This window comes from Apostichopus japonicus, chromosome 8 (genome assembly GCF_037975245.1).
Source record: "Apostichopus japonicus isolate 1M-3 chromosome 8, ASM3797524v1, whole genome shotgun sequence".
Taxonomy (NCBI): domain Eukaryota; kingdom Metazoa; phylum Echinodermata; class Holothuroidea; order Aspidochirotida; family Stichopodidae; genus Apostichopus; species Apostichopus japonicus.
The window spans coordinates 35340848-35366208 of record NC_092568.1 but is presented as its reverse complement, the minus strand read 5'-3'; the positions used below and the strand labels follow the sequence as shown (position 1 = coordinate 35366208).

At 37.0% G+C, this 25361-nt stretch overlaps 1 protein-coding gene across 1 annotated transcript; it reads right to left on the bottom strand.

Moving 5' to 3' along the window:
• Window positions 1-1796: 1796 nt before the first annotated feature.
• LOC139971764 (general transcription and DNA repair factor IIH helicase subunit XPD-like) lies at window positions 1797-25077 on the bottom strand. The gene is made up of 22 exons (XM_071978495.1): window positions 24559-25077; window positions 23216-23315; window positions 22663-22803; window positions 22035-22148; window positions 20506-20622; window positions 17764-17880; window positions 16282-16405; window positions 15204-15300; window positions 13330-13463; window positions 12450-12618; window positions 11440-11558; window positions 10027-10096; window positions 9661-9730; window positions 8505-8606; window positions 8111-8174; window positions 7030-7121; window positions 6229-6351; window positions 5642-5714; window positions 4036-4190; window positions 2953-3012; window positions 2629-2772; window positions 1797-2142 (listed from the first exon to the last, which is right to left on the bottom strand). Exons 1-22 carry the CDS (start codon window positions 24561-24563, stop codon window positions 2050-2052), a joined length of 2283 nt encoding a protein of 760 aa, XP_071834596.1. The 5' UTR covers window positions 24564-25077; the 3' UTR covers window positions 1797-2049.
• Between the last annotated feature and the right edge of the window lie 284 nt (window positions 25078-25361).

Sequence of the window (25361 nt, the reverse complement as noted above, 5' to 3'; positions counted from 1 at the left end):
ACAAAGAGATATAACGGTTCTCGCTATGTCTGCAAAAGTATATATTTCTAAATGGACAACATGAAAAATTCGACTACTGTAGTAAGGTATACAAAAAGTTGAAAAAAAAAAACAGAAAATCTTTCCCACGCACCCACCTCTCCTACCCTCCCTCCCCTCCCCCGGTCCATACCCTTTAATGCATTACTTTGGAGAACTAGCCTCACTGAAACATATTTTCATCAAATGTAACAATCCTAAATAACTTTAAACACTTTAGTTTGTGGAAACTTCCAGTCAAGCACTTTTCATGGGGTACTTTTATCTGAATTTAAAAGGTATAGTTATGACCTGAAAGCAAGCAAAACTTTTTTTGACATGGATTTTTTTGTACTATGGTACCTGCTTATAATTTCTGTTAATTGACCTTTGACCTAGCCACCTGACAATGAAATATGACACACACACACACACACACACACATGAGTACTTCCACTCATGGACAAACTCCTTTTCCTGGTTCCAGGGCAGGTTTGTTTCCATGATAAAGAACATACTCTCCTTCCTCTTGTCTGAGGATAACATAATCAATGGTTTCCTTCACATACGTTTCCAGTACATGAATGTACTATGGACACCTAACCCAATTCTTTCCCCATATTCAAATATGTTTGTTTGTGATAATCTCATTCAATATCTGTTGAAATATTTCGAAAGCGATTTTCCTTTTCAAGATATACACATTTAAAGTTTTGATGAAACTCATTAAATATGTGCAAACTATGACGTGGAGTGTTGTGCTCATAAAAATGTCAGATTTCAGCAATAACTAAGTGAACGCCTCAATTACAAGCCCACATATATTATTTGAATAATGTGATGTTCCTCATTTCGAAGCAGACAATCAAATATTTCAAAAAATCGCCTACGGCCATTAACCTGTCTTCAGTGTCCTTGAGACAAAGGTTGTAAAACCAATGGAATAACATGACAGAATATCAGGCAGTCACTCCCAGTACATCATCAATGTAGATATATAGCTTATGTTTATTCCTAAATAAAACTAGACTTAAGAAAAGACTTGTTAAATGGTCAATCTTTGACGGAGTTTGATGGGAGTTGAAGCTATTTTCAAGATTTCTAATGCCTATTAGAGTGATAAGGACAACGTTGTCTGCAGACCTTTAAGAGACACAATGTCTCTTAATGTGTTCTTAGTTTGTTTTTGTTTCCAAACCAAGAAACAGTAAGAACACATCCATAATTTATCCTTAGGAATGACAATTGTAATATTAACAGTTCCTAACATTTTGTAACAAAGAATACATCTTTAACTTCAACCAAAGATTGGATCAAGACAAGTCCAAGTGTTATAACCATGCAGACAGATGAAAGGCTGCAGTTCAGGTTTAGGATCGACATTAAGATGATATCATTAATTGTGATGGAGTCTGGTCTAGCTTCTTCCTCAAGTAGATAAACTCCAGTCTGCAGTTCAGTTTAGGACTGACATTTATATGATATCATTAATTGTGATGGAGTCTTGTCTAGCTTCTTCCCCAAGTAGACTAATTCCAGTCTGCAGTTCAGTTTGGGACTGATAGTTAGACAATATCATCAGTTGTGATGGATTTTCTGGTCTAACTTCTTCCTTGTGCAGACTAACTCCAGTCTGAGATTCAGTTTAAGACTGACATACATATGAAATCATCAATTGTGATGGATGGTCTGGTCTAGCTTCTTCCTCATGCAGACTGACTCCCGTCTGAGATTCAGTCCAAGACTGACACTTAAATAATGTCATCAATTGTGATGGATAGCCTGGTCTAGCTTCTTTTTCATGCAGACTGACTCCAGTCTGAGATTCAGTCTAAGACCAACACTTAAATAATGTCATCAATTGTGATGGATAGCCTGGTCTAGCTTCTTTTTCATGCAGACTGACTCCATTCTGAGATTCAGTCGTAGACCAACACTTAGATAATGTCATCAATTGTGATGGATAGTCTGGTCTAGCTTCTTCCTCATGCAGACTGACTCCAGTTTAAGACCAACACTTAGATAATGTCATCAATTGTGATGGATAGTCTGGTCTAGCTTCTTTTTCATGTCGACCGACTCTAATTGTTCTAAAGTCAACAATGAATGACCCAGTTGATCCTCCTGTAAAGGAGACAATAGCACATTGGTTACCATTACTTTCCTGTTTTTTAGATATATCATTAGTGTAAGTATCTTAATACCCCTTAGGGGTATGTGCTCTAATAGTTGTATTGCTGTGTATATGCATAGCATATATGTTGACAGTATTCCTTCATTAACATACACCTTTATGGTGCATATAATGTACTTAATACCATGTACTGTTGTAAGGTATATGTTATTTTTAGAGCGCATCTTTGAAGTTAATCTTTTATAGAATACATCTTTACGGTATAACTTGTACTTTAAGGTTTTTATATTTGATAGGGCGCATCTTCAGGACATAATCTGTAAGATTTACCATAATCGCATATCTTTCATATGGTTTTTACTTCGACGTTTACCAATGTGCCAACTCATATCATAACCGAAGATAATTTTGCCCGAAACTCGAAATGCTTTTGGACTCGCAACTTATTGGTAACTTTTCAAAAGATGGTACCTTACCCTTCTAAAAGGTTGAGCCATTTCCCTGAGAAACTTTTTGCTGACTTGGACGACTTCATCGGTGGACAAATTGAGGAGGCTATCCTTCATGTGTTCCTGTATCCATCGAGGTAGTTTACCCCTCTTGTCTGCTCTGGAAAACCTCTTTTGAAAGATTGCCAAAAAACAGAAATGATAAGTGATACTGTATTAAAAACACACAAAAAACAAGAAGGATACACAAGAAGCACTTGAATGGGTGTTAGGTAGATACAATACAACTCTTAGGAATGAGTGAGTAAGAAAGACATGTAGAGATAATATAAAGTTTGAAATTGAACTAACCTTATCAGCAAAAACCATGATTCCATAGTCGGTTTTACCACGTAGGGCTCTTCCAACACACTGTTGGATAGAAAACATATGAGGAATGAGTGAATTAATTTACAAATTCATAATTCATAAATTAGCTCTTTTTGCAGGAAAGACATTGTTATGACATTTCCTTTCGAGTTAATCAATGAGCTTATCTGCTATAGGGCCTACTTGCTATAGGGCTTGCTTGCTGTAGGGTCTACTTTAGTAACTCTCTTTGCTATGGAGGTTATTTATTTATTTTGTCTCCATCACATTGCAGTTGTAACTCCAACAAATTATGTCGTTGTTGCATTTAAGCTGGCCGCGCATTATCTAACTGAATGCAATCCAACTGACTTGACTGTCAAACCTGGAAAGTAATGAATAGTCAGATAGTGTAGGTGTGTAGGTGCACATGCTATCACTTATCAAGATTTAGTCAAGTTTATGTTGTGTTGGCTCTGGTCAGGGAAAACTCATGAATCATTTTCCCTGCATGGTAGTGCACAGGGTGTGGTGGTTCAACCACTACATCTGTACGGTTTAATATCATGGTTTAACAACATGTCGCCAATCACATGGAAATATTTATGCATGTGATCGAAACAAGCACAAGTCTTTAGCAGAAAGCAGTTGTTGCATGAGTACAGGGGTCATTTGTAAGAGTCCCAATGTTGATCACAATCTAAAATTATGTCATGATGGTCAAACTGAGTTGGTCCCATGGTCAGTTGGGGTAGTGTGCAGCGGAATATCTTAGATGGGCAGACACACAATACCTTGAGAGAAAATCCTGCATGTTTCCAAGCAAAATTAGCCTAGGACTGCAGTAGTTTCAGAGCATATGGACATGATTTAGGTCTAGCCTACTTGGATATAGAACTATGGGCAGAATGCTTGTACTGCTATAATTAATAACCCTGCTAAATCAATTGCTTACACATTTCCTATGAAAAAAGAAACAAAATACCCAGAAAAAAAGACAGCTGCACACACAGGGTTAGTACCATAAAAAGCACACAAGTTATGTGAGTTATGGTAGGAGAGATTCCTCTGTCATGAAATAATCACCTGAGCCGCGTGTCTCATTGCATCGAATGTTAAGAAGTCGTTCTCCCTGATTTGAAACTGGTCTCTAAGATACTCCAGCCTCGCCTTCAGGATCCTGCTCTGGGTGTACACGTATGGGATTCCGAACATAATCACTGCTCGCCCAAAATGGTGATCTGTTGACAGGAGAGAAGAGACACAGGTTTGATACATAAAGGTCAATAAAATGCATATTTTAAAGGGTCAGCAGTATTCCCCCAAAAATTATTTTAAAAATATTCAAAATTTTGCCATAAGTTTTCAAAATTACCTTCTGGAAAGTTCTACATATCAGAATTACTCATGACTTCCTAGCAGTGGCGTAGGAAGGTACTTTTGAGTGGGGGGGCTGAAGACTGATGGCCCCCTCCCCTTTTGATTTTTTGGCATTTCCAGGTGGCCTCAGATGCAATTTGATGCAATATAGCACACTTCAACACCCACTCCATTTTGTAAATAATTTTGCATTTTCACCTGGCCTTAGATGCAATTTTGTGTTCCAAATGAGATTTTTTCTGATTTGGAAATGAAAAAGGGGTTTTCTGACTTGCTGAGCGGGGGGGGGGGGGGGGCGGAATGATACTTCCGCCCCCCCATATTTTTCACTGGGGGGGGGCTGGCGCCCCCAGCCCCCCGGTTCCTACGCCCTTGCTTTCTAGCATATTTTGTTTGGGGGTGGTTGGGAGGGGGAGGGGTGGGGGGGGCAATACTGATAATCTTTAAGATTCTGCTCCATTTTCCAGCTCACTTGGTTAACCGATTGAAATTTTCATTTCATTTCAATTCAATCAAGGAAATTTGTTGGTATTTCAAATCAGGGACTGTTTGGGCTCACAGTGAGTAATATAAGCACTCATGGAGATAAAACTGTCTGAGCGGCACCTTAATCAGAATTGCATGGGATTCTTGACCTATTCATTATCTAACAGTCTTTGAGTAAACACAGCATTAAGGGAGTTCCTCTAGTTTGATCAACAGGAACCGAATTTTGATAAATTTGCTGCTACCATAAGACACTGAAAATGTGAGTCACTCCTACTACACATTGCACAGAGCTTGAATACCACAAGAGGCAATATACAAATGCAGACCTCCCAGCTGATCTTCAACACAATAAAGGTTTTCTTAAGGTTGTAAATGAAGAAATAACATGAAAATAAAGGTTTTTAAAGGTCCAAAATGAAGTTAATTTGTAACATACACACCATCTATGCCCATTTTTACATCATCTGTGGCCCTTATTTAAAATACCTGACTTTAAATTAACTATTGTTTGTGAGTCTGTTTTGTATCACTGCATGAATCATGCCTGGCTGTCCACAACAAAAACTTAATAAAAATAAAAAAGTAATAAAATAGTATAAATAGTAATAGTATATTAATAAATATAAAATAGCCAATGGTTAGTATGACTGAATACAATATTTCTACTCTAAACTAAATCTTTAAAATATATATTTTTTTAACTTAAAGTAAAAATGAAGGTTTTTAAAGAGTATTTATGAAACATAAAGTGCCGTTTTTTAAATAAAGGTTTTACAAAGGTTTTAAAAGTTATGCTGGAAAGTCTGCAAATGACGTAACTCACCAAAGTCAATTCCCTCCGATACTTTGCCCCTAGCGACAGACAGCAGTACCGCTCCTCTCCCATTTTCACATGCCTGTGTGTTTGAGGATAAACAGATCATGTTAAAGCTAAATATAATTTATCCTTAAACCCACGCAGAAAAATACTCAGTTTATAACTGCTTCGACCACTCATTCATATAAGAAGACCCGACTTAATTATTCCTGCAGCTCTTCATTTTAATTTATCTACTCTTTAAATTTGTAATCAAAACCAATGATTTGTAAATTTTTCAAAACTTATCCATACATTTTATTGAAAAATATTTTTGGAACAAAAATAAAGAAATAAAATTTTCTTTTAATAGATTTCTTTCTCAAAATCAAATCTATTTCTATATTATTATATATATATTATGATATTTCTATTCCATTATATTATTATATATTATTATATATATATTATATATATTATGATATATCTATTCTATTTTATTATTATATATTATTATATATATATATATTATATATATTATGATATTTCTATTCTATAATATTATTATATATTGTCATATATATATTATATATATTTCTATTCTATTTGAATACCTTGTGGTAGTTGTGAAGAGCAACGCTAGTCTCTGCTGCATCTGGTGTTTCAATGAAGAGTAGTTTATTCTTCTGTATCTTCTCTATGATGCCTTGTTCATACCAGGATGCTACTATAGATTCCTATGGCAGATCAAAGAAACAAGGTAAGAGTATCGGTCGTTTTAAAGGGAATGGGTGGGGGAATTAACCCGCCCATAGCCACGGGGGATGGGGAGTATTCTGGGGCATTGCACCCCAAATTTTGATGCCCCCCATTTTTTGTGCCAAATTTATGGTTTCAGTAATGATCCATGAAAATGCCCCCCCCCCACCCTCAAACATTAAATCCTGCCCCTCCAAAAACAAACACTCTGCCCATCCAAATTTGAGCAGCTGCAGGCTATGGGTCAGACATTAACAGAAACCATTCTCTAGATTTTCACCTTTTAACGTTTCTCCCTCTCTCCTTCCCATGCTTTAAATCACCCAACTATGTCAATGTCAGGGGAAGGGTCCTCCATTAGTCTGTTAGAGTGTGGGAGTCAGTTGTACGACTATGGTTCAAATTGCATTGGATCTTGTTCCGTCTTCTCCAGAGAGGCAGCATGCGGCCGGACTGATCCAGATGTAAGAGAGTATCCAAATTCTTGATCTTTCTGGCAGTATCCTCGGTATTTTATTTGGGGCTCTTGTATTTTTGTGAACAAATTTCTTCATCAGATACAATGATAATTGTTTGCAACTACAATCTCTCCAATGGAACTGGTTTATGCTAACTAATGATGAAAATGTTTTAAAAAAAAAATTGGTTCCACTTACCATGTAAATGTAACTTGTAAAGAAACAAACAACACCATCTGGTACTGAACAGCTGATCTCGACCAAAAGGTTGCCGTAGTTACGTATCACAGCTGTTTGTGTGAGGGATAAATATATGCAAATGTTAAATTCTGCAAGATGCAAGAGCAATGAACTAATCAACTGGTGAGAAATTGAGAAAGTCTCGACGGTACTGATGTTTGTAGGAGGAAGGGGGAAGCAATGGAAACAATTTTGCATTGTTTGAGAAATACTTTGCATTCCATTGGTTACAATGTGACAATTCTTTATGACGAGATGTATAAAATTATGAAGGTTTACTCCTAAAGCAGACTGTTAGATATATAGACACTTGAATCACAGGGAAGACCTAAAACAGATGGAATGCCAAATTGATTATGAAATATAACATCATTTTCTGAAAGATATATCTATGAAACTTGATAAAACATCGGAGCATTGTCATGTTTGTAGAGCTTTGCTGTGAATGCAGAATGACAACAGGCATACCTGGAGTGTTGATGTTACATGCTGTAACCTAGTATATACAATGTGTAATGTGGTGTTAGAAACATGTTCAGCACATCAGCAACATATCAGTTAACATTATAAACATATCTTGTACAACATCATATTTTCTGAGACTGTTGGCATTCCATAACAATAGCAAAACCAAAAGTAAAGAAACTTAAAGGGGCGGGGGGGGGTGGGGGCTAAGACTCCAAATATCTGGTAGGCCCCCAAAACATTGTAAGAAAAATGTTTTTTTACAAGAAATATTTTTTTATAGAAAATATGACCCCCACTGAAACAAAGTCTAGTAATGCTTCTGAAGTGGATATATATAGCTCTTACATCCTAAACAATGGATAAATGTTTCAGAAATGTTTCAAAAAAATTATCACATTAGTAGCCAAATTCCTTAGAAACAGTACTGCCATTGTAAAATTTAATCCCATGCAGATTGCTTCATAACAATATATATTATGAACAAGTGCCTTAACAACAGTGAAGACTTTAAAATTTCAAGCATCAGTAATGTGAGACCTACACCATATATAAACAATGTAAAATATTTTACCGATATCTTCTCTGCTCTCAAACTTTGAAGTGATTGAGACTTGATCATTTCCCCTGGAACAGATCTATAAATGAGAATAGTAGTCAAAGATTTGCAACAGATAACGAAATTGTGATGCTCAATTTTAATTATCCCAAAGTTTGAGAAAAAATATTATACAATGATGAACGAATAAAGATGAGCAAATAACTAAAGAGCTGCAAACCTCCCTAACGTTTCCTTGCTAAAACTTTTTCAATCTTGGTCCAAACCTTTTTGACAGTGTCACTTTAGCTTCAGGTATATTCCTTTCACAGGATTGCTCTCACAGTTTCATACAGCTGATTGGATTTTTAATTTATAAACTAACATTAATTAAATTTTGCAATGGCATTAATCTAAAGGTAAAACTGACCATCGGACAGATGGAACTCCTGGCTAACGTCATGGTGAACGACGCCATGGTAACAGGTCTGAAGTCCAGGATCTTGGGATACATATCTAATGGTGACAACGTCTGCAGAGGAGGATAAAGAAACAACAACTTTGAATTGCTGAACATGTAGAATTTTTCAAAGTTGATCAGGAGGCAAGCTTTATCCACAGTTTATGTAATGGTACACATCTTGTTTGATTCTTACTGTTATATTCACAACCTAAGTGAAATAAAAAGCTAAAAAAAAAACTAAAATTGAGAAGGACATATATGTCACAAAAATCAATTTCTTCTCTGTTTGATTAAAGTTACATATATCAATATGTCCATGAGACCATCAGTTTTATTTTAAAGTGCAATGCATTTATGAGTACCACTATCCTAGAGAGTACCACTAGTACCATGAGTACCACTATCCTAGAGAGTACCATTAGTACCATGAATACCACTATCCAAGAGACAAGGGATTATACAATGCAATGCATTACCAATACCAATGCAATGCATTTTTGAGTACCACTATCCAAGAGACAAGGGAATACCAATACAGACAACAAAGTCAAAATAACCAGAATGTGGCATAACACTACATATCACAACCGCTAGTACACAAGTTAATGTCTCAGCCGGCAGAAATAATTCTCATCATGTGAATAATAAATTTCCAATGATGTTCTAAAATTGAAATATGTATGAAATGTCTCCATATTGCTGAAAGATATTGGCTGTTGACACAGTTTATACAGAGAAGCAAACCCAACCATTATTTGAGGTCGAAACCAGTATTAGGTCACATTAAAAAAAAAAAAATTAGATTTAGTATTTGCAAAACACATTATTTATTACAGAAAACAAAAGAGTTTGATAAATAAAGAGAACCATAAAATAGTTCAAGCCTATGTGGCTTAATAATGTCATATTCAGACTTAATCAAGTCTTTAGCCTTGTGTGTGAAGAAACATTTAACAAATAATATCTCTAAAAAATTCTCTAAAAAAGGAATAAATATATTTTTAGCATTGTAGAAATTGTTCATTGTAGATATATTTAGCTAATAGATTACTGGTGATGGTTGCCTTTACTTCCCTTTTAAGAACTAATCGGTAATTAAAAAATATAATTTGAGTCCACTCACCCCTGATGTGATAACCACAGATTGGAATCGATCAAATATTGGTTTGACAGCAATCGAGGCATCCATGCAGCTAAGAGGAACAACAACAATAAAGATTACTTTCATTCTCAAAAGAGCAAACAATTCTATGTAAACCGGTGAACGGCCAACTCAAACTGTCTCCAGTAAAAAAAAATGCATCAAATAATTGATATATAACTGATATATAGTCCAACTAAAATATAATGCTAAGTATGATAACTCCTCTCATTAAAACAAAACAATCAGTCTTACAAAACTCCAAACTTTAATACTTGTGAAAAATTTGTTCACCTGGAAGGCATTTTATGTTTGAAATGCTAGACAGAGATATGATTCAGCACTCACCTAAAGTGGAGGATAGGATTTATAATCGTTGGCGTTTTGTCATCAAAGGGTTCAATAATCAGATTAAAACCTAAACAGAAAGAAAAGAATTAAATTAATATGAAGGATTGGTAAATTACTAATTTTTGTTATCATTCTACAGGTCATCATGTGATTCCACCTGCGCCAGGGACTAGGGCAGTTATGGATCTGGTTAAGCATGTTACAGAGGTATAAACACAATTGCGGTTCATTATTCTAACTATCGTTCAATGTACCCATAAAAAACATGGGATTGAGGGGAAAAGTTGAAATTTCAAATTGTTTCAAGTTATAAATACAGCTATAAGGTAAGTGGACAGCTAAAAAGCAACTTTCAAATTTGATCCCCCATGGTTCATGAAATTAGTATTAATTTGTCTCAATTTGTAACAATGAAGGTCTGGGCATGTTCCTGCAACACTTGTGAGGTATAGGAAAGTCCCTTGTTTTAAAGCCTAGCCTATAATGTGTAACAATGAAGGTGCAGGCACTTTCCTGTAACAGTTGTGAGGTACTGTACAGTATAGGAAAGTCACTTGTTTTTAGCCTATAGCCTATAACGTTACACACAGAATTTGCAGTTTGGAATAATGAACAAATTGTTCTACTTTTCCACCCACCCGTTCAGGTCATCTGGAAAGCTACACAAATTTCGGATTCACCATGCAAATGTTGCTTTATACTCCAGGTGCTTGATAATAATGCTCTTACACCAACTGTCTGCCTCAAATTTGTCAGAACCAAATTTAAGCATTAAAATTTTACTGATTTAGCAATCTTCTAGAGAGAAATCTGAATTATCATAAAGTCAGGTACGTACTCATGCAAATTGAAGCACAAGTCAATTCCCAACAGTACAGTACAGTTTAATCGCATAGTCCAAGGGGTCCCAATTAATTCTCTACCAAGGAAAGAGAGAGAAACATTGGCTGGAGCGAAGGGCCAGAGAGAGCCAAATCTCTCTATACTTTATAGATTGAGTATTAATGTGCAGAATAGTCTGATAGGATGCACAAGCCTAGGCTTGTAAGGGCCTACATAGCTAATCAGTGCAAGATTGTGGGAAGACTTTTATTCGTGGGACAGATTAAAATATTTCACAGGCTGGAATGTGACCTGAAGGTCAAAGATTGGTAAGCCCTGATTTAGTCTGACTTTGTTACTGTCATTGTTATGCTATGCAACTTAACATTCAACTGCAATACGAGAATAATCTTACTGCGGTAATTGTGTAATCTATTGTCATAACTAAAGAGATTTGATTTTACCTAAAACTAATAAGTACTAATTAGCAAAGATTTCCATTGCTCAAAGTAAGATGAAATCCTGGATTTCTTGACCAACCGAAGGTCCAATGAGCAATGTTTGAAAAGTAAGAGGGTTATTAAATACCTTTGGTGTAGGTGCTGACCAAGGTGGCAAAGTTAGCTACCAGGGTCACAGGTGAAAGGTCATCTATGTCTGTCAACTGCAAAGTTCTTGTCAGAGAATGAAGTCGTTCAGCACAAAACCTGCCAAAAAATTATAACAAACCAGAATACATTAATTAATCAACTTGAAGGGAAGGGAAGTAACACAAAGGAGAAACTTATTTCTGTGTTTATTATAGCAAGACTTCAGTAAACCACTCCGACCTCGATACACAAGCTATTTATTGGCTAGATGATTGTGGATATGCCTGTCTTCCACTTGATGAGGGAAAAAAAGGCACTGACAATTTTCTGCCATTGATATGAAGAGACTTAAACACATGGGTAGGTCGAGTAGCAATCTTCTTTCTACCCTAACACAAACCCTGTATCAATACTGCTTATTATCAGCAAATATTATTGGGATGTTATTATAAGCCTGCATAGAAGCTGATGTAATCCCAGTGAAAACTTGATCTTAGCCAATAGATTAATTTAGGCACCTGGCAATTCTTTTTGCCAGTGGCTTAAGTTGTGATATTCTAGGCCTGCCCTCTACACCACAGTCAAACACCACCCTCCTACCTTCCTCCGAATCAAAAAAAAAGGAGGGCATTTCAAAGCATATTTAACTGTTTGTTATTTCAGAATTTATTGGAGCGACAGAAAATTAGGTTAGATCAGAAAAACCAAACCCCAGTGCTTAGAATCACATACAAGAATGACAGTATCAGAAAATATTTGCACTGTAATGACAGACATTTGCAAATATATAAAGTGGAACCTTGACTTTTACTAGAAATATTGAGATATGCTGCATCCATGGGCAAATTCTGTAATGTTCATCCGGTCGTCCAAATTTAATATTTCAGACGACCAAGATTAGTCTGAGGAAAAAAAAAAAATTGCCCTGAGGTCCTGTTTTTTTAAACTTTGCTTTTGCCCTTTGCATTTTACGTTCGGATTCTGATTTCAGACTGATCGATATTTCACCTGAGTGGTTTTCTCTCGATGCAAACTTTGTTGTAGATATCTTTCAGGAAAGAGGCAGGACTCTCGGACACTACGTGTTGGATCCTCAACCTGACCTTCAGGTACTCCACCAGACGACTCAAGAAACTGAGGAAGTGCTCGGCATTTCTGATGTTACCGGGGACAGCCTCTGTAAAACCGAGTCAAAGACAAACTTTAACAGAACATTTGATCGTGCCTGTGAAATCAATGTGCATTTTATATAATATGATAACCATAACAAAAAACCAATATAGAAGTAAACAAAGTTATTTTTTTAGAAGGAATAAAATTTGGACATTTGCAATCTCAGGAGTAGTACAAAAGTGCAGTGCTTTTAAAGTAACTAAGCAAACCAACTCTATGTGACTTCATTCATTGCTGTTCTCTTTCAAAATATGTTTTATTCTGAAACTGCCTTAATTTAAGGGCTGAATAGCTCACTTCCTAGACTTGAGGGCTTGTTACCTGAGTTCACTGGTTGAATTCCATTCTAGCCAACCAAATTTTTGCTTTTTTCCAGTTTGTTTATAATTTTAGCAGTTGGCCTTTGTCCAAAGTTTGCTTGGATGTGTTATTTTGTAAGCAGATGGTACATCATGAAGTTGCACAAATACTTTATTCCTTTCAACTGTCAGTATACAGTAAGAGTGCAAACAGGTGGTTCAGCCATTCTGTTTAAGATGCCCCTATGATCCATCTGTTACTGTCAGGAATGAGTATTAAATCAGCAGATACCCCAAATATTAAATCATTAAATTATTTTAAATATTAATATATTTTATTATAAAATATTAATATATTTTAAATATTAATAAATATTAAATATAATTTAAATATTAAATCATTCCTACTATTTTACCTTGGAGTACTTCGTCAGGAAGTACAGGGTTGGCAAGATGAGCGTCTGTATTCCTAGCTGTGCTGGCGTCCCTCAGACCCTGGACTAACCTCTTGTATTCATCCTTCAACCTTTCTGCATCTGTATCTTTGATTCTGAGATGAACAAGATGAACAAAAACATACTAGAGGGCTTCGTGGATTAATCTTAGCAACATCAGCTTCTTAAAGGGATATTATGGTGGTGGAAATTTTTAATTTTCCAAACATGCTGGGAAATTATCTCCATCTATTGGTCCAAACCACATCCTCATAGCAATTTCGTATGGCAAAGATATGAATTTTGCAAATTAGGTTTGTATTTTGTGAATGTATTTTGTGAATGTATCTGGCAACAACAGAATGAATGATGTCGTCATCGCAATTCAGTTGAAAATGATTTTGTATTTCTGAATAATATTTAACTCACTTACTCGCTGAGGAAAAAAAAAAGACAGAAAATTGGCACAATGTTATACAGTTATACATGTTATAAACAATGTTATACATTGACAGCTCTTAAAGCAAACGTTACAATGCTATCACATTTCAAGGATAAATCAACAACATGATTATAATAGAGAAGGAAAGTTTTTGAAACATCATCTGCAATCAGTGGCGTAGGAAGGTACTTTTGAGTGGGGGGGCTGAAGACTGATGGCCGGCCTGGGGGAGGGGTCTAAGGGGAGGGGGTGTCCCCCTCCCCTTTGGAATTTTTTTGCATTTCCAGGTGGCCTCAGATGCAATTTGGTGCAATATAGCACACTTTAACTCCCACTCCATTTTGTAAAGAATTTTGCATTTTCACCTGGCCTTAAATGCAATTTGGTGCTCCAAATGAGATTTTTTTCTCATTTGGAAATGAAAAAGGGGTTTTCTGACTTGCGGAGCGGGGGGCGGAATGATACTTCCGCCCCCCCCATATTTTTCACTGGGGGGCTGGCGCCCCCCAGCCCCCCCGGTTCCTACGCCCTTGTCTGCAATGATGACATCACAGATCTTCACTAACCTGAAAGAATCAAGGATTTAGCCTGTCAAATTAGGTTGCATTCAATCATCCATATCTCAAGTTTAAAATGTGGTATTGAGATGGGGTTTTGGAATGTTGTGGAATGTTTCTCCTCTTTTACTTTAAAGGCATTGAAGACTCGCCAAAAACAGCGTGCGGCCATCTGAAAAAGTTAACTTTCTGTTGCTTGCAAGTGACGTTTTGTTCGTGTCGCTACAAAATGCAGACAGTAATGAAACGTGATACCTTAATTGTTTTCTTTAGCTGGACCTGAGATGTCCATCGCTGTATCGTTTGTATACTATTCTGTGGGTATTGACCACAGCTGTATATACTGACTGTACACTAGTGTCTAATTACCGACGGCAGCAAGCTGTGTGTGTATTTTCTGGGATCGATGGTGGTGTTTAACACTTCTGTTACACCTCATTCGAAACTAGGTCAAATTACCGGCATTAGACGTTTCTTATTGCGCAAGTCTTCACACTCTTAAGTGTTACATTGCTTGCCACCAGAATAGCCCTTTATGAAAAGCCAAGCCAATGTGAACAAGTTTCACAAACAGAACAACAGTCAGATTTTCCTATCTGGAGAATGAGGCTCTGCAGCAATGCCCCAAATATATAGAGGGCACTGGTCACTGTCACTTACAGAAAATGAAACTATTTTGGTAAACTATTTAAGGTTGAAAAAAACAAATTCATAAGGAATTTTGTCACTTACTGTCACTTACAGAAAATGAAACTATTTTGGTAAACTATTTAAGGCTGAAAAAAAAAACTTCACAAGGAATTTTGCCAATAAATTTCGGGCAGGGAACAATAAACTTTTTAATTATTTCCTCTCACCTGTCAATTTTTTTCTTCAAGGTTTCAATGTTGTTGCATGCTTTATCAAGGCTTCTTCTAGTGATGTGCACACTCAAGGAGTCAATACAGACATTGTCTATGAAAGAAACAAAAAGGACTTTAGTGGGCGTTTGGTTTTCATCTATATTGATTTGGTTCAGAGTGATGACATTAGTGACAGATATTTTAGAGGCATATGTACATTTGAAGGATGGAAGAGGAACATATATATTATAATACTGGTGAAATTTGCTTTCAATTCCTATGTATTACCATTTTTGAGATAAACAACAAATGAAGTTGACACATTTTACAGCAGAAGTGAACTTGAAGCAAACAGTTGTGCTGCCATAGAAGCACACTAACAAATTTGTTTGATTGTTTTTCTCCAAAATGTCATTACAATTTTGTACATCAAACAAATTTGACTGCATTCTCAGTATGAATACGCTTCATTCACTGGTATATCCTTCACATCCCATTAGGTAGAGTCGGACCGCTTTCCAATCCAAGATCAAGATAATAAAGTGATAAATAATGAAGTCAAGCTAAAAACATATTGCTGTCAGTAAACTACAACTATGCATCACACTTGTTTGCTTCAAGTTCACTCATGTTACAATCTGAGACCATTTTAATTAATTTTCAATTTAAATTGGATGTACAATTTCACTAGGATGCTTAGAATGTGTTCTTCTTTTATATCAATCAAAAATAACTTTTCTCTGCATTATCCTTCTAACGATAGCCTAATAATAGAATGCATGTCAATTACTGACAGGGTCTTCCACAGAGGGTGCTGGTGTTTTAACTGTTGGTATTAATTGTTCTAGAGGAACTGATGCCCCACTGGAAAATGTTGCCCACAAGACAAGGTTTGCCTCACCCTCTTATTTATAGAAAGCAGTTATATAAAAAGTTACATTATTATAACCCATGATTCTAGCCATTTCATGATATAATGTATGACATAAACAATAAAGCAAATTCTCAACACACATTCAAATAAATATTATAAACCAACTCGTTTTTAAGTGATAACATACTTTTTCTCTTAATCTCCCAGAGTTGTTCTTACCTATGTTATGTGCTTCATCAAACACAACCACCGATTCCTTGGACAGCTCTTTGGAAACAAGTTCAGCTATTTTAGGGTCCAGGAGGTAGTGATAGCTGTAAACCACAATGTTTGCATAACCAATCTGAGATAAACAGAAAGACACAATGGAATTAGTAATATACTAATACTCTCTTTAATCAATACCATGAGCAGGGTTCTGGCCAGGGTGTATTGAGTGCCGGCAGGACTATCTAAGCGGAGCGCTACCATCGGTTGGCGCGGAGCGTAGAAGAAAATTTTGGGTTTTGGAAACCTCCAGATGGCCGGAAACGGCCCTTCCCGAGTATTCTGAGCCACATGTAGACAGCTTTGAAATGAGATCTCATATCTGGAATTTTTCATAATTAATGAAAAAAGTTAGGACAAATATCTGGAGCACCAGAGTACAGACCAGCCAGATGGACAGTGAGTGAGAGTCCACTCCCAAGTAAAGACGAATCATAATGAATTATGTATTCTCTCTCATTTATTCAACATCGGGCCTATGAAATCGGTCCATTGAAAGGATATCACATAATTACCCTACCCAACTACCACGGTACCTTGCCAAACAACTGTGAGCTCATCCCCTGTCTAACACCTAAGTATGACACTGTGATGTGTTGGATATTTTGAACAGTTATGAACTGGATTTCCCCTAGTCTCAAACAGATTGTTTCTGTACGTTCGACCCTCCGGCTATGGAGCTGTTTTTTGGAGTTCCTATCGAAAATAAGTGCCGGTCGGAAAAGTCACTCAGGCAGATTGTGGCGGTCGGTAATTCAGCGTGCTGGTCGGGCCCGACCGGCGCCGACCGGCAGCGGCAGAACCCTGCATGAGGTCTGCTACAAAACTCTTGCTTTGAGCTGTTACTTCTACTTTTAAGTGCTATTGTTTAGAACTGTTAGTGTTGCTTTGAGCTGTTACTACTGCTTTGACATGCTATTGTTTAGAACTGTTACTGTTGCTTTGAGCGGTTACTACTGTTTTACATGCTATATTCTTAGAACTGTTACTGTTGCTTTGAGCGGTTACTACTGTTTTTACATGCTATTGTTTAGAACTGTTACTGTTGCTTTGAGCAGTTACTACTGTTTTTAAATGCTATTGCTTAGAACTGTTATTGTTGCTTTGAGCTGTTACTACTACTTTTAAATACTATTGTTTAGAATTGTTACTGTTGCTTTGAGCTGTTACTACTGTTTTTACATGCTATTGTTTAGAACTGTTACTGTTGCTTTGAGCGGTTACTACTGTTTTACATGCTATTGTTTAGAACTGTTACTGTTGACTTGAGCTCTTGTACTGCTTTTACATGCTACTGTTTAGAACTGTTACTGTTTCGTTGAGCTGTTACTACTGTTTTACATGCTATTGTTTAGAACTGTTGCTTTGAGCTGGTACTACTGTTTTACAAAGAGAATTGAAAATGAAGTAAAGTTCTGGTTGCTCGCAACTCACTGTGTATCGAGACAAGAAGTAGGGACACCAGCCTTTTTGTTTCCCAGCATCCTTAAGGTCATCGAGATTGTACACTCCAGATGTTAACGTTGATTCTCTTCCAAAACCGTCAAATTTCTGTTGTCGAAAAAGGTGAAAGAACTCAGTATAGTTAATTGAAACATGTCATTTAAATATGCAGAATAAAAATTACATTGCATTCATGTGACTAAACAAAAATATTTATGTCTCTTTTCATACTTTCAATAGTTCATTTAATCATGGGTGGTTGGGTCTCAGTTTGGAGTGGGGAGGTGGAGAGGTGTGGAGGTGAGGAGGGTAGGGAAGTTTACTCTCATCCAAGATGGTCAGTTCTCATATGAAATCTGATAAAATACAAGGTTAAGGCATTTTCGGTTTATTATTATCACTGTATGTATCACTCAACAGTTAACATGCAAACAGTTAACAAGTTTTGTAATAAATCAATATAATACAGAATGTTGCACTTTCCATAAAGAAATCATGTGACATTAATAGCAAAGGTTCCCACATCTCCAAGATGCAGAAGGCAAACAATTTCAAGTTCTGTTGATCATACCTGAAACTTTTCACAAAAGCCAGAGCAAAATCAGTTCATTTTAAAACTGACAAAATGTATTGCCACCTCTTCTGAGGACAAGTGGTACGTATATGCAGTTCTTCTATTTGGAACCTGAGAGACCAAGGGATTAGAGGAGAAGGGCAAGAGGGGGAGGGGGGGGGGGTGGAGTTGTTCAAGTACCTGTGTACTCCTTGTGCTTTGTTTTATATTACTGGCAGTACAAAGACCAATCCTCTACCGGAGGGTGTGTCAGACGATCAGCTGGCTGGTGACTTTGCCACGTATTTTTATAACAAGGTCGATGTCATCCGGAATGAGCTCGAGCACCATCCTATCTTCATCCCACCCGAGATGAGCGTACCACCTTTTGCTTCATTTTCTACCATTGATGTATCGACGGCTACAGCACTCATTCGTAATGCAAAGCCTACGACTTGCCAGCTTGATCCCTTGCCATCGTCTCTTGTCAAAGAACATTATGACATATTTGCTCCTATATTTTGCAAAATAATTAATACATCGCTCTCCACTGGTAATTTTCACCCTGACTGGAAACAAGCTATTGTCAAACCACTATTGAAGAAAACTAACCTCGATCATATAAAGAAGAACTATCGCCCGGTTAGTAATCTGTCCTTCCTTTCAAAGATAGTGGAGAAGGCCTCTCTGATTAGTTTTACTGAACACATCGAGAATCACGGTCTCCTTCCTCCGTATCAAAGTGCATACAGGGCCAACCATAGTACGGAAACACTCTTACTGAAATTATATAATGATATCATGTGCAATATGGAGCGCCAGTTATTAACTCCATTTGCCGCAATGGACTTGAGTGCCGCGTTTGACACAGTCAACCACCAGCTGTTATTGGACATTCTCAAGAAGTGCTTCGGAGTTCACGGGGTAGCTAGAAAATGGGTATCGTCGTATTTATCTGAGAGACAATTCGCTGTTTGTATAAACAAATCACTTTCTACGCCGATGAAGGTCAATTTCTCTGTACCACAGGGTAGTATAAATGGACCAGTATATTTCACCTGCTATACTAGCACAATGAACACATGTATCAGTGATGACCAATTCCTCATTGGCTACGCCGATGACCACAGTATCTACTCTAGTTTTAAACCCGGAGATGTTTCTTCAGAATTTGAGTCAATCAGGGGTCTTTCATCAACTCTAGAAAATGTGAAACTCTGGATGCAATTTAACCGTCTTAAGATGAATGATGAAAAATCGGAGTTTATCGTTTTCGGAAGCAATCACCAACTACCAAAGTGCAATACAGACGTTTTATCCATTGGGGACACTCCTGTCCGTCGTACCCATAGTGTGAAGCTACTAGGTGTTTACTTGGATGAAACCCTCAATCTCAAACATCATATTTCCATGAAAGCTCGTGCATCAGCCCTCGCCATGTTTAATCTGAAGAAGATCCGGAAATATTTGGACAAGTCGACATGTCTCAAAATTGCAAATGCCACGATTTTCTCTCATATGGACTATTGCAATGGTCTTTTTATCAACCTCCCGGCCTCCACACTTCATCCCCTACAAAGGATCCAAAATTACACGGCTAAAATTATTCTCGGCAGATCAAAATATGATAGTGCCTCCGCAGCATTGAAGGAGCTGCACATCCTCCCCGTTAATGTCCGCGCTGAGTACAAGATCCTCCTCCTCGTTTATAAGTGTATACATAATTCAGCACCAGCTTATTTGTCCGAGTTGCTGGAAATTAAGACACCTGGTCGTTCAACACGCTCGTCAAAGGGCATTCTTCTCAAGGTTCCTTTCACACGCCGCAAATGTTTCGCAGGCCGCTCTTTCAGCGTCACTGGCCCTAGACTTTGGAACGCTCTCCCCGTCGACACAAGAAATTCGAAGACCATCAGAACTTTTAAAGCTGCTTTAAAGACTCATTTATTTAAGAAATCGTTTTTATAATTGTTTTGTTGTTCAGCGCCATTGAGTGTTTTTACAGTAATGTGCGCTTTACCAAGTGTTTCCACCTTAACCTTAACCTGTTTTTCACTTAAACTCCTCCAGCAGGACAAACAATGTTACAAATGAAATTCCAAATATATCCAATTTTAATAATCAGATATAACTACACTGTGGGATTTATAAAGCTTGTACTTGGGTTTTATTAACCATACCTCAAAAAAGTCACAAACAGGTACGCTAGGGTCCTTTTCTTTCTTCTCTCGAATGTAGGATGCGGTTAAGCTGTGACACTTACTGTCCACTGCTTTTCCGTATATTTCCCTTGAAACCTGCGTTGAAAGAGACACACAATAATCATACATAGTGAATTCTTACCGACTAAAATCCATTTGTCAGTTCAACACAAGGTAGATGAACATCAAACATGACTCTATAAGAGAAAGACGCATTCCTGCTTGTCTTCTTGGAAGAATTCAAAGGTTTCTGATCTTTTGTAAATGAGCGTGGTTAATATTTAACTGACTGAAAAGAGAATCAGTATTTCTGAAAAATATGCTAAAATGATCCCAAAAATGGTCACATGATGCCAGGCTCTTGCCCCCTTGCCAAGTGTAATTTCAATATTGGCTGTTAAAGAGATCTAAAAAAAAAAAAAAAAAAAAAAAAAAAAAAAAAACGTTGTAGTAAACCATCAGTTTGACCAGGTCATTCATCACAATGTGAGTTTACAAAGAAGAGGAAAACCTTCCACAGTTCACACGGTTAATCGTTTCATTACCGTAAATTACTCTAGCTATGCTTTGTTTCAATTAAACTATTTATACTAGATAAATAGTTCCTTTTTCTAGAAAGTGGATCTTAGCAGTTGGTCTGTGATGCCATCATGGCAGTTGTGCTCCAATTTCAATCTTTACTTTCTTATTATAATATTGTTTAATCTGTACTTTCTCTCATTATAATATTGTTGTTGATTTTTTCCCTGAAATGTGATACACTTGAAAATGTTTGCTTTAATAGTTCTCATTATATTGCCTTCAGTTTAGAATTTCCCCAGTATGGGACTTGCCTGCACTAAAGGATACCATAATTTGATTATACTCAGTGGTTAAATAATTTGTACGTACTGTAAATTTCAAAGTAAAAAATTTAAAATTAGTCAACTTAATTACCATGATGACATCCCTAACTCTGCAATCTTTCCAGATGCATGGATTTCATGCATAACTTCCATCAAATTTAGGAAGTTAATATCTTCACAATAAATAAATGATATTAGGATGTGGGTTTGACCTAAAAAAAAACGTAAAAAGTATGTTTTAATGAACAATGACCTTCAGAGACTTGGAAGAGCCCTTCAAATTGTCCAAAAGGTTGTAATTAATCTCAGATGATTACCACCTTACTCATACAAATAAAAAAAAATCAGCCCTGCATCATTACCACCATCACAGTAAAGTTTTTTTTGGGTGACCCAGAATACACTGAAAGTGGAAAATAGTTACTGCAAGAAAATGTTCTAAAAAGGTTACATAGGACAAAAATAATTCTCTTTCCCTAATTTTTCTACATAAATGGTGTGCAACAAGAAAACTGGAGTACAAAACAAGATTATTCACCTCTTGTACAACCTAACACAGATATCAATTTATTTATATCACCTTTTAACTTTTTTTCCTAAAACAATATAAAACACCTTTTCTTGCGATACTCACTATCCTTTCACTTTCATTTGTATGCTTACCTCCGGGTGAATGCAAAGATTCTTTCTGGAACTCAAAGCCAGACCCAAGATGTTTGATTTTTCTCCGGTTTCTTGCTCATAGTAGTCGATCAGCAGTTTTAATTCTTCGACGACCTTCAGAGACGGATCATAGATGTGAGCAAATTTGAGCATAATCAACATATTCAAAAGAAGAAAAAACCAAAATCATAAGCTTCCGTATAGCTACACAAAATATGAACACAAATTTATTCTCTACCAAAGAGAGAAGATACAATCCCTTCAGATCTCTGGAATGAAAACAACTTCAAATCCAACATTTTCCCAACATTTTCAAAAATTCGAATTTAAGTCAACAAAATACAATAACTTTTGTGAATTTTCAAGTTGCCAGTTCTCTTCCTTTTGTCTAACGGTAAATTTATTACTACAACTTTCCACTCACTAGTGAGTAATTATAATCTATAAAGTAAACACACTCTGACAGGCCCGCTTAGTTTTACACAGTTAATATAGTAATTGATAAAGTACAAACACTCTTTGCAACAAGGAAAAATTTATAGGCAGCATTTCACAGTATCCTATGCAGAAGCTATCAGTTTGGGAAATAGGCCTTTACTGTAGCAGTGTTTGTACTTAGCTCTCTCACCTTCTCCAACTCAGGGACAGTTCGGGAGCAGTAAATCAGTTTGGTCAGTTCGAGGGGGTGCTTCAGCAAATAAGCAACAATCAGGGAGAGCAGAGATATTGTCTTGCCAGTCCCCGATGGCATTTCAAGCACACAATGACCCTGTATGGAAGTACAGTGAAAAAGTGAATATGTGGGGTTTTGTTCAATTTCATTAATTTTCTTATTACATTCAAACTTGATTATTATCCTTGGTAATACAGCATGTATACTTTCCTTTTTTTCAATTATTTTATAGAATGAATAATTGAATTTCTTATTACCTGCAAGGATTTGAATATTTTTCTTTGGTAACATTACATGTCCTGTACTTTCTTCTCTTTTCATTTCTTTCTTGGGATGGGGGATGGGATGGGGGTGGGAGGAAGTTAGGGTGGGGAGGATGGGAAACCTTTATCTTATTTTTCTCCAGCCCCAAATTCCCCCTCACCTCCCCTCCTCCTAACCCATTCTCGTCAGGCCTAGAAAATTTCAGTGTATCCTTAGAAGCTCAAAGCTTTTATAGCAACTTTACCTTAGCATCTAAGGATCTCTTCAGTTCTCTCATGTACATAAACTGCTCAGGATATATGAACTCATACGGGAAGAGAACATCCAGACCATCCACATCGAGTCTGAGAAGAAAAAACAAATTAACCAACCATGTAGAAAAAACTGCACAAGACAAAGTGTCAGGGTCTCAGTGTTCAAAGAGGTATCCTAAACTCTTTGACATCAATCTCACAATTAAACTGGGTTCAGAGTGACTCCTATAGCGTCATAAGTAATTCCGTACCTTATTACTGTCACATAGGCTAGATTCACATCATTGGCCTAAGTTTTAAAGGCTTGACTATGGTTTGTTTTATGGTTTTGTACTTGAAATGGTTTGTTTTATGCTGGACCAACACTGTTACATCATGTACTGTGTAGGCTTTGCATTGGAATTCCATACAAGCTAGACCTATAGTACAGGTATTAGTGATGGTGTCTGCCCACACATTTGCTCCAGGGTGACCTTTTTCCAATTTTCGGTCAGTTCCCCCCAGGTACTGTACCCCTTCCTTGCACGTTCAACATCAAAGCATCTATACTATGGGCGTTCAAAAGCCTAATGTTACAATGTATGTTACATACTATATTATCCCTTAACTAATATCCTACAATTGCATTGCGAAAACCAATGCATGTGATATTTTCACCCCAAACACTATTGTTTAGTCACCTATGAATACATTTTAGTAACTGGCAGATGTGCATTTATGTCTTCAGCCCAACAAGCCTAACCATGAAATGCCCCACTTACAAACTTCTCATGAAAAATATGCTTCATGAGATTTTTATGTTGAAGTATCTTTGCATGAAATTTCACAAATTCCACAATGGGAGATAATTTAACGAAGTTTTGGCAAACCAAATTTAACAGAAATGTTACGGAACTTCTAAGGAAACGCAGTATTATAATTGTAATAGACCTGTCCATTAACTTTCCTGCATGTTCTTAGCAATGACAGAACACTGTGTACTGTAACTGTGTAGGCCTCAGGCTAGTAACACTAAGTAACACTCAGGGGCTCCTGAGTCCTGGCTTTTATTAATTGATGTTGCAACATCTGTATTAGCTACAACCACACCCCCATTTGTTTAAATTGTCATGTCTGTTGTATAGTAATAGACCATTCAGGTGTAGCTCAATTCTTTGAAGTAGGCCTATGTAAGGTTTATATGGATCTATGGCTGGTAGTGGTAGGCCTACCGTTGCACTGAATTTAATAAGAAGGCACAGTTCGCAAAACTGGTCCAATAAATGTGTTATATAGAAACAGACAAGTGCTTTTGTCGAAGTCTATTGTTCAACTGAAGCACGTTTAAACTCACTTCATTTTCGTTCCTTATAAGGTAAACGCATTCAAAAATTTAAATTTTCTGTCATCGATTGCCAGCTTAGCAGGTCTTTGCGATAATATAAGACAAATTATTCATCATTCGTTTGCCGCAAGTTGCACAATTCCTTCGGCATTGTAGGGTGTATCAACGAGGTAAATGAATCTGGAGGATTCATGTCAATTGGGTGCGCGCGTACCATGTATGGAGGGTCATGTGATGTGTTCCAGGGTGGTACTATACTGATATTTCTCTGTAGCAGTTCGAGAACAGTGTTAGTGACTTCGTGAAAGATTGGTCGGTTCGGACATGGGAACTAACGGCATAAGAAGGTACTGGTACTTCAGGCCTACGAAATAGTGCTAATATGCTAACGTTCAACCTTATTCTCTTGAATGAAGGCAGGCTTTCTACATAATCTTACTTATTAACACAGCTCTAGGGGCAAGCTTTGTCTCATATGGCCTAACGTTATTACTACACGCTATAAGTGAATGTAGAAATGGGAAATGTGGGGAAATGTTTAGTTCAGTGCAACTACGGAATTCTCCATGGAACAGAGCCTAATGCTGCTCGACGGGAATATAGATATCGCGTTAGGCTACAGACACGGTTATTGCTAGGTAACGGGTGTCGTCTGCTGCCCTAAGCACGCAAACACATTTACGTACTAGTTGGGTGAAATCATCATGCGTAATAGAGAGAGTAGTATATTAGTACCACCCTGGAACACATCACATGACCCTCCATACATGGTACGCGCGTACTCACGTATTTACTGTGTGATAGTTTCTCCA

Coding starts and splice junctions, on each gene's coding strand:
- LOC139971764 (XM_071978495.1), bottom strand. Junction 6,352..7,029: donor TTACAAGTTACATTTACATG/GTAAGTGGAACC, acceptor GATCTGCCATAG/GAATCTATAGTAGCATCCTG. Junction 2,773..2,952: donor TCATGGTTTTTGCTGATAAG/GTTAGTTCAATT, acceptor ATCTTTCAAAAG/AGGTTTTCCAGAGCAGACAA.